The 12512-nt window shown below is 38.7% G+C and overlaps 2 protein-coding genes across 3 annotated transcripts in view; one reads left to right on the plus strand and one right to left on the minus strand.

Annotated features, from left to right (window-relative positions):
* LOC101856313 (echinoderm microtubule-associated protein-like 6) overlaps positions 1-699 on the minus strand; it is a gene marked incomplete in the record, with an annotated part of 44350 nt that extends 43651 nt beyond the window's left edge. For both annotated transcript variants that reach the window (XM_013087010.2, XM_013087007.2), the window contains 1 exon segment: positions 433-699. In XM_013087010.2, coding sequence (XP_012942464.1) covers positions 433-629 — 197 coding nt within the window.
* Positions 700-957: 258 nt separating this feature from the next.
* The window catches only part of LOC101859617 (vam6/Vps39-like protein), an 80065-nt gene continuing 68510 nt past the window's right edge, over positions 958-12512 (plus strand). Inside the window, exons 1-10 of the mRNA XM_005090623.3 lie at positions 958-1190; positions 3975-4037; positions 4603-4670; positions 6177-6219; positions 6616-6710; positions 7508-7579; positions 8089-8127; positions 8508-8600; positions 9669-9852; positions 10977-11097. Coding sequence (XP_005090680.1) covers positions 1118-1190; positions 3975-4037; positions 4603-4670; positions 6177-6219; positions 6616-6710; positions 7508-7579; positions 8089-8127; positions 8508-8600; positions 9669-9852; positions 10977-11097 — 851 coding nt within the window. The 5' untranslated portion in view covers positions 958-1117. The remainder of the gene's footprint in view (positions 1191-3974; positions 4038-4602; positions 4671-6176; positions 6220-6615; positions 6711-7507; positions 7580-8088; positions 8128-8507; positions 8601-9668; positions 9853-10976; positions 11098-12512) is intronic.

Here is a 12512-nt window from a genome sequence, read left to right on the forward strand (position 1 = left end):
GTTACGGCACGGCAACTAATTTTCTCCACTTTTCCCAACAAGACATGCAACAGGGGCAGGGGGAAAAGCTGGCCAGCTCTACATCTGATCCAGGAGTTATTTTACAGTACCTTAGTGACGCACTTTTCCTTCAAGTTAATCTAAATTTCAGTACGCTTTTACAGTTACATTGCATAACCTAATCATAAATTATACACAGTGTACTGTTCTAGTAGTGTTCTGATGATTCAAAGCTTAACCTGTTCTAGCCTACACTGACTAAAGCAACAGACTGCATGTTGAAACACGTACCATTCTTGCAAGTAAATTCAAGTACTTCTTTGGTCTACTGTTGTGCAAACAAAGTATATTGTGGAAAAAGATAACATTCAGCATAAATAGCAAATTAGAATCAGATTGAATTGATCGATGCAAAAAATCTAAATCACTCACCACACAATGTCATCGCTGTGTCCAAGAAAAAACCTCTGTTTGTGATCACGCTCACTATAGACGATCCCGACACCGGCAACAAAATAAACTATGTCCTTGTTAGCAGTGTAATACAGATTATTTCTGCATTGGTGGCCTCTATATCCATAAACCCACTCCAAGCGAAGACGGCTATCCGGTGCTGTCTTGTCCGCCATCTTTTGACAAGCCACAGACTCTTTGCGTTGCCGTAGAAACTTGTTCTAATCTGTTCGCATTTTAGCGCTCCTTCACAGAATATTATCGTCTTATTGTGGAAAACACAAATCTGACCGTATGCGAATCTGCTGTCTTAAAATATATACATTAAATATAGTAGCCTTGTTTGATTCTGCCTTCTCTATACAATGTACGCAATTGTAAACTCAAGCAGACAGTAACTACATTAAGCAGTTTCGCTCTGAACACGATTTTACTTTGACAATGGATTCACGGCCCCCAAGAGTTCTTTTGTATTGTAAGAATAAATTTGCTACTTTGCGTACGGTCATGTGAAAAGGAAAACAAACTTGATCTGGCACTGCCACTTCACTATGCCATGGACATCTTTCCATGTTCTGTCAAATGATATCGTCTGCTAAATTGAATGGATTGAACTAAACAGTGCTCTTCCTCATCAGCTGTGTTGGACGCGCAATGTGTCAAAATGCATGACGCCTATGAAGCTGCCCCTGTGTTTGAGAAGCTACCTCTACACATAGAATCCATCGCCTGTTTTGGTCTGTATCGAGCACTGAGAATCTGAATTGTCATTAGAAGACCAGAAGACTTTGTAAACTAGATCTAGATTCTAGATCTATGTTAGATTGGCCACAGACTTTCTATATCTAGATTATATAGATCTAGAATCTAGAGTTACAACATGAGCTTCGATCTATTCTTATAGAGTTATAGGTCTAATCTAGATCTAGATCTAGATCTAGATCTAGATCTAGAATCCAGTCAGTGTCGATCTAATATCTAATTCTAAGCCAAGCATATGATATGAACAGTTTGATGGTATACACTACGGCCATCTGTATTCTCACCCCGGGTGAGAATAGCGCAGGCGAGCCTTTTGGCTATTCTCACCCAGTGTGCGTTCACCGTTATAGCCAAGGCCAACCAGTGTAGCGTTCACCCTGAACCACAGAATTCTACACTGTGATAACAGAATCAAAGTGTATACATAATACAGATCCGGTAACCGGGAACAAAGTCACGAAGTATGCAGACCCGGTAGGGGAACTCTTTTGTGATTTCGGAAAGTTTCAGCGCCCAGACCCGGTAGTGTGTGTGTGAGCGAGAGAGAGAGAGAGAGGAGAGAAGTGCTAGCAAAATGTATTTTATTATGACATGCCCCAGTTGGCAGGATGGAATGAGAGAAAGATAGAGTGGAAATAGGCGGGGAGAAAGAAAGAGATTTCGCCTGCTGTCATAGTGGATTTCCACTACCTATTTCCTGTTTTGTTGTCCTGTCCAATGAGGACAGAATTTCCTACCATTTTCACCTCAACTAAAAGTTACTGAAACTAACTATTATAATGGGTAGGCGTAATTCACATGTTATATCAATGACATCTCACTGAAGTCTTAACCCTTTGAGCCCTTGCCACCAGGACATCGGTGGCACATAAAATGCCCGAATGCCTAGCCGCCGGTACGCCATTGAGCAAGACCCTGTCCCCTACCCAACCCAACCTGCCTGAGACATAACACGTACGGGAAATCCTGTTTACTACACAGAACATTATATATATATATATATATATATTCTAATTCAGAAATATCTTCACAATATATATATATATATATTGTGAAGATATTTCTGAATTAGATGTAGGCCTACTGGTAATGATGAGGACTACCATGACTGGAATGTGATTCTGACCATCATATAATGTTACTAATCCATATCACTCAGGAGCTCAGGCAGAGCGGTACTGTAGCCTCAGGAGGTCATGGCTCAAAGGGTTAAACAGGAACTGCAAATGAGACTTCTGACATATCTAGGGCAGGTGGTTCTGTAGTCTTTGATTATTTGGAGACTTAATCTACTTTTTATGGCCTTTTGACTCGTTTCCTGACTTGATAGGCAAAATTTTGCCTAGTGTTTTTCTTACCTCCTCTCTCTCTCTATCTATCAGTCTCTCTTCTCTCTCTCTCTCTCTCTCTCTCTCTCTCTCTCTCTCTCTCTCTCTCACTCTCTGTAAATCCGCCGGTTCTCTGCTCCAGTTTTTTAATCCATCTTTTCCTCCCTTCAACCTTTTTCTCTCTCTCTCTATCATATACACACACCTACACACACACCTACACACACACACACGCAAACACGCATGCCCACACAGACACACACACACACACACTCTCACATACACACACACTCACTCACACATACACACACACACATACTTATATACATACATGCTGGCATGCACATGTGCTGGGTTTTTAATTCTTTAACCCTGTCCGTACATCATGTTTAACTATCATATCCATACGACGAGGGGAACTCTGTGCCACCACTTTCCATAGAGGAAATTTACTTGTTAATCCGATCCGTACGCTTTGCATAGCAGTCTGTCAAAATGATTTTTTGAGATATACTGAGAGTTTCAAAAAGATCTTCGCACTAGAAGTATTCTAAAATGTGAAGAATACTACCCCGGGGGTACAAAATGACCCCAGGGCGTACGGAAAGGGTTAAAAGTAGAAAATTGCCTGTGCTGAATTCTTGTAACTTATGGAAAGAGAAAGAATATTTGATTTGTTGATTTGAAGAATCAGGTTCTTCATGTTCTTAGGCCAACTACATCAGAATGTGTAAAGAAACAAGTGTACTTTATGATCATGCATTCAAAACTCCTGCCTATGGTATTTATGTTCCATTTCAATCTCAATTCCAGGAGAGTAAAGAAAATATTTATTGCGAAGAAAATTTGTTTTACATTAGGTTCTGCCTCGAAGTCTTTGCATGTACCTTGAAACAAGTGTACTTTTGATCATAGTCTAGTCTTAGGTTTGGAGCAATGGTACTTTTTCTGAGAGCCCAGAAAAAAATCCACAAACACATAATAATTGCTTGCTTTCATGCTATCTTACAAATACATGCAGATCATATGGATGAACATCCTAACATGTACTCGGCCTTTAATTTGAACCTTATACGCACTTCTCCTTTTTCATATATTTCACTATTCTTGAAGGCCAGGCAGGGTGAAGTAACACCATCTCCTTTTTTTTTCCTCTTCATTTTTATTTTGCTCATTCTCGCATCAGTCACATTCCAAAGGCATATATAAATAAACAAGCTCGCACAGTTCTACTAATTCATGCAAGAAAACACTCATAAATGATATATATCACACACATGTTCCTGCTCATGAACATGCATATGTGCATACAATTACATTACTTATTCCACTTGGTGTTGTGTACGTCTGTGTGTTGTAAGTGTTTTCAATGTAAGAAAAGTGTCATGAAATATTTTTCACACAAAAAGTGTATTTGTTTTTTCCTCACAGAATCAACTCTACTTGTGGGTACAAGACAAGGTGTACTTCTACAATACAAAGTCACCAAAAATGGTATGGTTTACAATGTGGTACAACTTTTTGTAGTTTATTTCGGTCTTGTCCTTACTCCTCTTGTGAATAAGCTTGAGTACTCAACTTTTCTTTAGAAGACTTGTGTTCGATGTTTTGTTTTATTTCATTTAGTATAGCGTCAAATGCCTTGATTGTTAATTTTCTTGAAAAGGTTTTTTCTAGCATTTTTGCGCTTTCTTTTTAGCATCCACCATTGTTCTGCAAGGGTGGTTGGTAGGTTCTGTTCAAGTCTTTCTTTGCTCTCTTTTGCATTACTTAGATTTCCCTAATTTGCATTCATACAGTTGTTACTCCAGAAGTGATGCATGCTTTCCTATAGTTTGAATTGTTTATTCGCTGATGTCAAGTGTTCTTAGTTATTATAAGTGAAGAGTGATAAAAAAATTGAATTGAAACTGTGTTTGTTAGAAGATAGTTTGAAGTATTAGCCCTGTCTCCTATTTTCTTCACCTTTTGTTTTTATAGCATAAATTTGATGCTGGGTGTGATCCAAAGAGATCTTTTCTTGAATTTTTAAATCCTTTTTTTCTTTGAACTTCATCAGGTAACAACAAACTTGATGTTCAGCTTGAAAGATCAAACAAGTCTTTTGCAAAGAAGCCCATAACACAGGTAAGGTATCATGGGTCTCAATATACAGCTATTTAGCGGATTTCTTCTACTGCCATTTCCTCCGCTAAACTCCGTTACGTGACAGCGAGCCAATCAGAAAGAGAGTTGCTGGGAGCAGGGGGACTACCAGGCTCCGGGTACCTGGGAATTTGAAAAAAATGGCCGAGACCCGGGAAAATTCATGAAAGATCGCGAATATTTGAAAACCAAATCCGATAACGTCTATAAGTTCATTTTTGCCGGTCGCGATTGTGATATTAATTCGGCTTTTCCAGGTCTGAGAGTACGTTTCATGCGAACAGGCGGCTGTGGAGGCAAGCGGAAATGTATGTGACACTGAGGCTCGACCGGAAAATCATGGTCTACTTTCGCTTTCGTTACCACCCATAGACTTGTGGTCAGTAATTGTCTGATAACGCAACATTTGTAACATGCAGGTTCTGAATATAAATGTGGTGTCGCCATGAAAATAAATCAATATTCGTCCCTGTGCTGTCACTTGTGGGGGGGGAAAAAAAAGTTTACTAGCGTCTTGTCATGCTCGCCGTTGTGACCGGTCAGTGAACTTGCGCGCGTTCTGAGCCCTGCGAAGTACAGGACTCCGGAATGGGGGGGGAGAGATTATTTTTTTTTTTTTTTTTTTTTAAGATACACTCAGGGATGGGGGGGGGGGGGGGGGGCTGGACGCAACACCAGAGGACAAAAAACTGAAATTGGAAGCAAATGTTTAATATTTAGAATTTTGATTACTACTACAGCTCTCTGCAAAGTAAAGTGCGTGTTGGTGCGCTGGCCTTGTGTGAAATCAAAACCATCATACCTTGTAAGCGTGTTATTGAACTTAGGGGCTTAAGTGTTCGCGTTTCATTGGATGGGTGACAGTAAATTATATCTCTATATTTTAGCTTTCTGTTCAAGATTCGCAAATTTTCAGTGTCACTGCATCTTGCCCTCCCACAGTTCTTACACCTCTCACACTGAATAGGTCTACTTGAGCTACTCCAGTTATTACTCTACTTTGAGATTGCGCAATAATTTTTGCTTTTCAGGTTTATTATATATGATATGAATCATGACACCCTGACTGGTTCTAGGCCTTTTCTCAGGCTCAAAACAAGATTCATTTTTATATAGTTTATTACGATGAAGGGAAAATATAAATAAGTATTAATTGTTGAGAGTACAGATTAGAATTTTCTTACAACACCACACTAGGGTAAGGTAATTTTTTTTTAATTCAAAGACTTGTTAAAGAATGGTCTCTGCTTTGTCATATATTAAATATTCATGCTATCAGGGATATCTTTTTTTTAAACTGAAGTATATTTATCCAAGGGCCCTTCTCCCATTTCTTTGAATTTGTAGTGGAGTAACCCAAGTTAGGTGTATGTGCATCAAGAGATCTCTGTCAGACTTTGAAAACACTAAATGTAATATACTTGTATGTTTTCTCTTTTGCTTTGGTGTTTTTATATATCTATTTTGTTTTGTCTTTTTTTTTCACAGCTTGCTGCTGTGCCAGAGCTATTCATACTCATCAGCTTATCTGGTAAGCGATTTACTATCCCTCAGAAAAAATGGAATGTGGTCTTCACTCTTATATTTTGAAGTTGAAAGAAAGGATTTGGGGTTTACTGCTGCAACGACCCATTAGTTACTTTTTTTGCGTGAAACTAATTGTAAAATGTACTACACTAACACCAGTATTCTTTTCTTCAACTGGTCCTCTCTAATCACTGTCTAATACAAGCAGAAATTTTTTTAAATCACACACTCAATGCTGTAATCTTGTTTTATGTACATCTCTTCATTTTGCTGTTCGGGGAAAAATTACTTTGTGGTGATATTTTTTTAATAACTTCCTACACTGGTAGTTTCTTCTTAACTTCCACCGATGGTAATTTACTCCAACATTGGCTTTCTGTGTTTTTAATTCTATTTTCAGATAATGTGATAAGTGTGCATGACCTTACCTCTCTCACCTTGATCACTTGTGTGAGCAAAACCAAAGGCGCCACTTTGTTTGCCATCGATGTCAAGGTTAGTCACTGGTATTCATTTATACTTTCCTATTCTTTTTTGGAGTATCTCTGTCTGTCTGCTGGGATGCTGTATCCCACTCAGCCCTGGCTGATCCTGACAGGCAGAGTCAAAACAGCTGCCTACTTAATGATCTAAACTTTGTTAATAGGGTGGTAAAACACTAACTATTATAATATATATTACATTTGTCCCTTTCTCCCTTAATGAAGCAGTTGAACAGGTTTATTTTTCATATTAGTGCTGGTAGAGAGAGGATGAATGCCAAAATGTCATTTAACTTGTGAATGTAGGGAGGTGTCACAATGTCTCTCGTGCACAGTTCAACACTTGTCTGCTTTGAAACTGTTCTTAAAAGCATTAATTAATCAGGCCTAACCTTTTAGCGGTAACTGTAGCTTTTTCTTAAGGACGTGTGTATTTTGTTGAAGAGATGCACATTATAATAATGATATCAGACTTTTGAATCAAGAAAAAAAGCCGCAAGGTCGACATAAAACTAAGAAAGATGACAAGGACTGTTTGATGTAATAAAAAAATAATGCAAGGGTGTCTGAAGAAACTACACGTTTCAGACCAGTCTTGGAAATGTTCTCTCATATCTGTGGTTTGACCTCTACTACCTTTGCTGTGATCATGTCCTCTTGTTTTCTTTTAATTGTTTCAAGATTTTTCTTTTACTGTGACTTTGATTGTAGAATTTTGGACGTCTCCAAGATACTGTATATCAGTTCTCATTTTTGTGATGACAATATATTATACTACAGTAAAATCATAAAGGCAGTCCTTGTCCACAGAAAAGGCAAACAGCAAATGGAGATTTTCAACCCAGTTTAAGGATTGGGGTTGCATCCAAAAGAAAAATACAGGTTTGTGCGCAACATAGGTTTGAAACATCTTAATGTTTTTTGTTTTCTTGTTTGAAAAGTAATTGTGTTTTGCTTTCTTGTAACTTAAAAGTTATATAGAACTAAATGCAATGGGCTTTGTTTCATATATTATCTAATAAGAGTGTTTAACATTTTTCAATACAGTTAGATGTGTGTGTGGGTCAGCTTAAGATGGCACAAAGTTTAGATCTCAGAGCTGGAAACTATGCAGGCTTTATAGATTTTAGAGTGTAATATTCATTCAGCTGTATGGTTGGCTAAAGGACTCAGAACAAATGTTGTTCTGTTCTCTAGAGAACCACAGATGCTAAAGTGGCATAGAGTAATACACAGCATTGTGCACATGTAAGGTAAAGCAATCATTTCTTAAAAGCAGAATGATGTTCTAACCATTTTTGTTTTTTGTGTCAAATTTACATTTTAAAACTCTTTTATGACAATGTTTAACTATCCTGTTGTTGATATTCATTTTAATTTGTTCACTTCAGTTATTCAAATGGGAGCGAAAGGATTTCTATGAGATATTGGTAAGTAATTACTTTTAACACATAGTTTTGTAAGTTTTGTGGGGGGGGTTTCAGTGTATGTTTTCTGAGGGGATTTGATAATTTCCATTCAGGAAAGAGTTTGACAAAGAGGGAGAGGAGTTGAATTTGGTGTGGGTTTTGTTTGTTTTTGTTTTTTGTTGTTGTTTTTGGGGGGAAGGAGAGGGGGGTGGGGTAGTGACTTACATCACGCAAATTGAAATTTGAAAATGGTATCAAACATTATTTTCACTATTACAGATTTCTTTTTGTATTTTCCATTGTTACAGTAGTCTTAGATTACCTGTTGTAAATTTTGTCGCCTTATTTTATTTTTATTCCTGAAAATTGTTCTTAATGTACTTTTTGTTTCTATTTATCAGAACGATCTGAGCCTGTATGACTTCCCACATGCTCTGTCCTGGTGTCGAGATTCATTATGTGTGGGCTTCAAGAGAGACTACTACATCATCAATGTGAGTTGCTGACTCCTCTGTGTGGCTCTGGTCTAGTACATGTAGCTAGTTTGGTAGTCTACAGTTGTCTACTCCTTCTACTTCTGTTTCTTACCAGTGTCTGTGGCAAAGCAGGCAGGCTCTTCACCTTAACGTGCAGGAGATATGAGTTCAATTCTGGTATGGGAAAGACTTCTTCTCCTCGGTCCTCTGATAGAGCTCCGTAGGAATCTTTAATGTGTGGAATTTCTTCACGAGACTTACGAAAAAAATTTTCCCAATCAAAAAGCCTAGGTGCTCAATCCTACTTGCCTTGGGATCAAAGGGTGTAAAAAGACATGGGGGGGGGGGGGGGGGGGGGGGGGGGACTGATGCTAGCAGGGATCGAACTCCAGACCTATGGGTTGGCAGGCAAATACAGTTCTTGTTTAGCAACTGAGCACCCCCTCCCTCCCCCATAAGGAAGTTTTTTTATAGAGGTAGCTCGTCTCCTAAATGATCAAAAGTTGTATATGGGAGTGTAAAATATATACACAGAGACACCTGCTTCTCTTCATTGTCGCTGTTTCCACAATTGGTTTCAGGTAAAATGTCTCTGTTTGCATACTGACCTGCCATTATCTACTACCCGATTACAACAGTAATGTGGTTTAACTCTTTGAGGATGGGCTGTTTTATGGCACTTTAAAAAAGAAGCATCACTTTATTTTCTCACACAGATTTCTCAAAACTGTTTACTTTATCTGAAACTTTAAAAAGGCAGGCAACCACATGCATATTATGAAATGTGCAAATTCATGTTTCTCATTTTGTGTATAATTGTTCGAGATGTAGCACCATTTTGCTTTTGATCTGCTGCTGGTGGGACATGCGTGTCCACTACGTCCTTAAAAAAGTTAAGGATATTGGAGTACAGTCAGCTTGGAAACAGTGACACTTGAACTCGGCGCACACCTGTCATCGAAACCTCATTTCTATTTATTCTGTCTTTTAGAAAATAAGCATGGGTTCATATTTCTTTGCCTGTGCGTCCTTACATATCTTATGGGTTCGATTTTATTATCAAGTTGTTATTTCTCTGTCATCAAGTCCACAACAGGGAATCTGAAGGAGCTGTTCCCTGTGGGTGCCAACCAGCCCGACCCCATTGTGACCCGTCTCCACGACCACCGACTTGCCTTAGGGCGGGACCACATGTCCATACTTATAAACGCTGATGGAGACCCCACTCAGAAAGAACCAATCTTATGGTCAGAAATCCCCACTGCCATGGGTAGGTGACATTCATACACAGTGCTAATAAACCTGTTTTTGTCCTGCACACTTTATAATTGTGTATTTATTTCTCCGATCTGCTCAATATTTGAGTGGTTGGAAGGTGCTACTGATCGAAGGTGCGACTTTTTTATGCTCCTTTTGTTATTTCTGTGTATCCATCTGACTCTTTGCTGGCACTTAAAGACCAATGTTGTGTTGATAAGTAAAACTTAACAAGGGTAAATTTTCACAACAACGTCACAGCTTGAAAAAGACTAGCCTAGAAAACCGGATATTTGGTGAGACTGCCCCTCATGCCGAACAAAGAAAGTGATGGACAGCGTTTTCACACCCAACTCTCCACAGGCAAATAGGTCTAGGACTGGTCGGTGAAATGTTGGGGGACTGAAATGTTTTTGAATTGGTCTCTGGAAATGCATCGCGTCTTTGAAAGAAGGTTTCTGACTGGTGTTTTGGTGACTGCATGTAATGTTTAGCAAGACCTAGGCCTATGATGCACATCTTGCGGAAATGCTGTAAGCTGGATAGGCCTCTTTAAAGATTAATCAAGTAAGCCTAATCTGCCGCGCTCGAAGAACTTATAACGTATTTGTTCAACGAATCACAAGAGAAATCTTTCTCTGAATGTAGAGATCTATGATTCTGATGTCGTCCATGCATTTACGCTTGGGATGGTCTCTTGGAAAACCACGTGGCTGGGCCATCGTCTCCATGACTATCACCAACAGTTTCCTCATAGGCTATGTGTTTCTGACATTTGACCCTGTATATCGGAGAATCCTTCACAAAATAGTCATGTGTCATCACAATATCGGTCAAAGTGATCCCCGCCCCCAAGGGAGGTAATTAGAATATCAAGCCAATGAGACGACTGCGTCTCTTTCTCCCTTTGCACAGGTTTATGTAAACGTATGCTCTGTATTAACACACGCTAAACAGCCCTCCCAAGCATCGTGCATTTAGTCAGAGACTACTGTACTAGCAAAGTACTTATTCTGCTTTCTAAATGTAATTTAGTGCGAATAAAGACAGTTACAGCAAGCTGTGTCGTTCATGTTCTTTTTCTGTTGTTTTCTCAAATCAAACTCCTCCCCCCACCCTGCTTCCTGCATTCCCCAGAACATTGTCCTCCTTACCTTATCGCAATACTGCCAAAATATGTGGAGGTGAGAACAATTGACCCAAAACTGAAAATACAGGACCTCACACTGCCCAAAGCCAGACTCATTTGTCAGGGGGAGTAAGTATTTGCATTTTTATATACCATGTCTCAAAATGTTTTATTTTGTACTTTCTTATGCTAGCTCATTTCCTCAGTTTGAAAGAAAACCAATTGTTCTCTGATTTTTGTTTGTTCATTGCAAGTATCTTTCAACATTCCTTGAGCTAGATCGTTTTTACTTTCAACTGCTTTACTGTAAAATTGCCGTGCAGTAAGTTAAAATTATCTTGAAATGCTGAAAATAATAATGAAAGTATGAAATTGATGTAAAAATAATTTAATCTCAGTATTAAATTTTGTATTTCACCAACATTATCATAAATAGATTTGAATTCTCTTTGAAAATATAAATAATGACGCTCATCTAATTTCAAATGCAAGGGAAAACTCATGAACCCTATTTTACAGCTTTGTTCTGAATGAATAGCTGCTGTGACTTGTTATATTACATATGTGAGGCAGCGTAGTGAAATCAGGAGCTCGTCCAAATAATAAAAGTGGAGAAACGGGCATTTTTCCGTAGGTTTGTGAATTTGTATAGAATTTTTGGTTTTTGGCTCAGCACCTTTCATGCCCATTAAAGAACACATTTTTGGGAAGATTTTTCTGAAAAACGTTGATTAAAGGCACAAAAAATGTACATTTTCAGTTTCCACGGACTCTCAAGCTAGGAAAATAACTAATCTTTGATGGCCATTTTCTCACTAATTTTACCCCTGAAACCAGGTGACCCCCACGTCCTTCATTCGCAAATATCCCGACTTGTATTTGAGATAAATGGATACTTCTTTCATCAAAAGCAAGACAAATGAACAAGCTCTACGATGATACCGATAACTCTACTTGCCAAAAAACTGACGAGCGCCTGATTCCACTGGGTCATGACACATAAGGCATATTGTGAAGCCTTAACATCCTCTATATCTTTCTCCATGATCATGGAATGGTGTGTAGCATCGTGTGCTCTTAGTGTCTTTCCATCTAAACAGCATGGTGTGTAGTCTTACATCCTCTATGTCTCTCTCTATCTACAAGGAATGATGTGTAGTCTCACTTCCTCTATGACTCTCCATTTACATGGAATGGTGTGTAGCATCATGTGCTCTTAGTGTCTCTCCAGTGGGTGATTGGAGGGTGCACTGGTGTGCTTTGCTTCTTCTTCTTTCCTATCAAATCTATTGTCCTTATCTTTCCTCCTCCTTTTTTGTTTTTGTTACTCCCTTGTAATGCACCTTATATTCCGCAGTTATATGACCTTATTGTGTTGCAAGTGCCATAAAAATCTCACCAAAAAAAGTGTCTCTCCATCTATACGGCATGGTGGGTTGCCTTATGTGCTCTTTAGTGTCTTTCCATCAATGCAACTTGGGTGTATAGCCTTACATCCTCTTTATCTCTCTTCATCTACACAGTATGGTGTGTAGCCTCACATT

The sequence above is a fragment of the Aplysia californica genome, unplaced genomic scaffold, assembly GCF_000002075.1.
Source record: "Aplysia californica isolate F4 #8 unplaced genomic scaffold, AplCal3.0 scaffold00020, whole genome shotgun sequence".
In the NCBI taxonomy this organism is placed as follows: Eukaryota; Metazoa; Mollusca; class Gastropoda; order Aplysiida; family Aplysiidae; genus Aplysia; species Aplysia californica.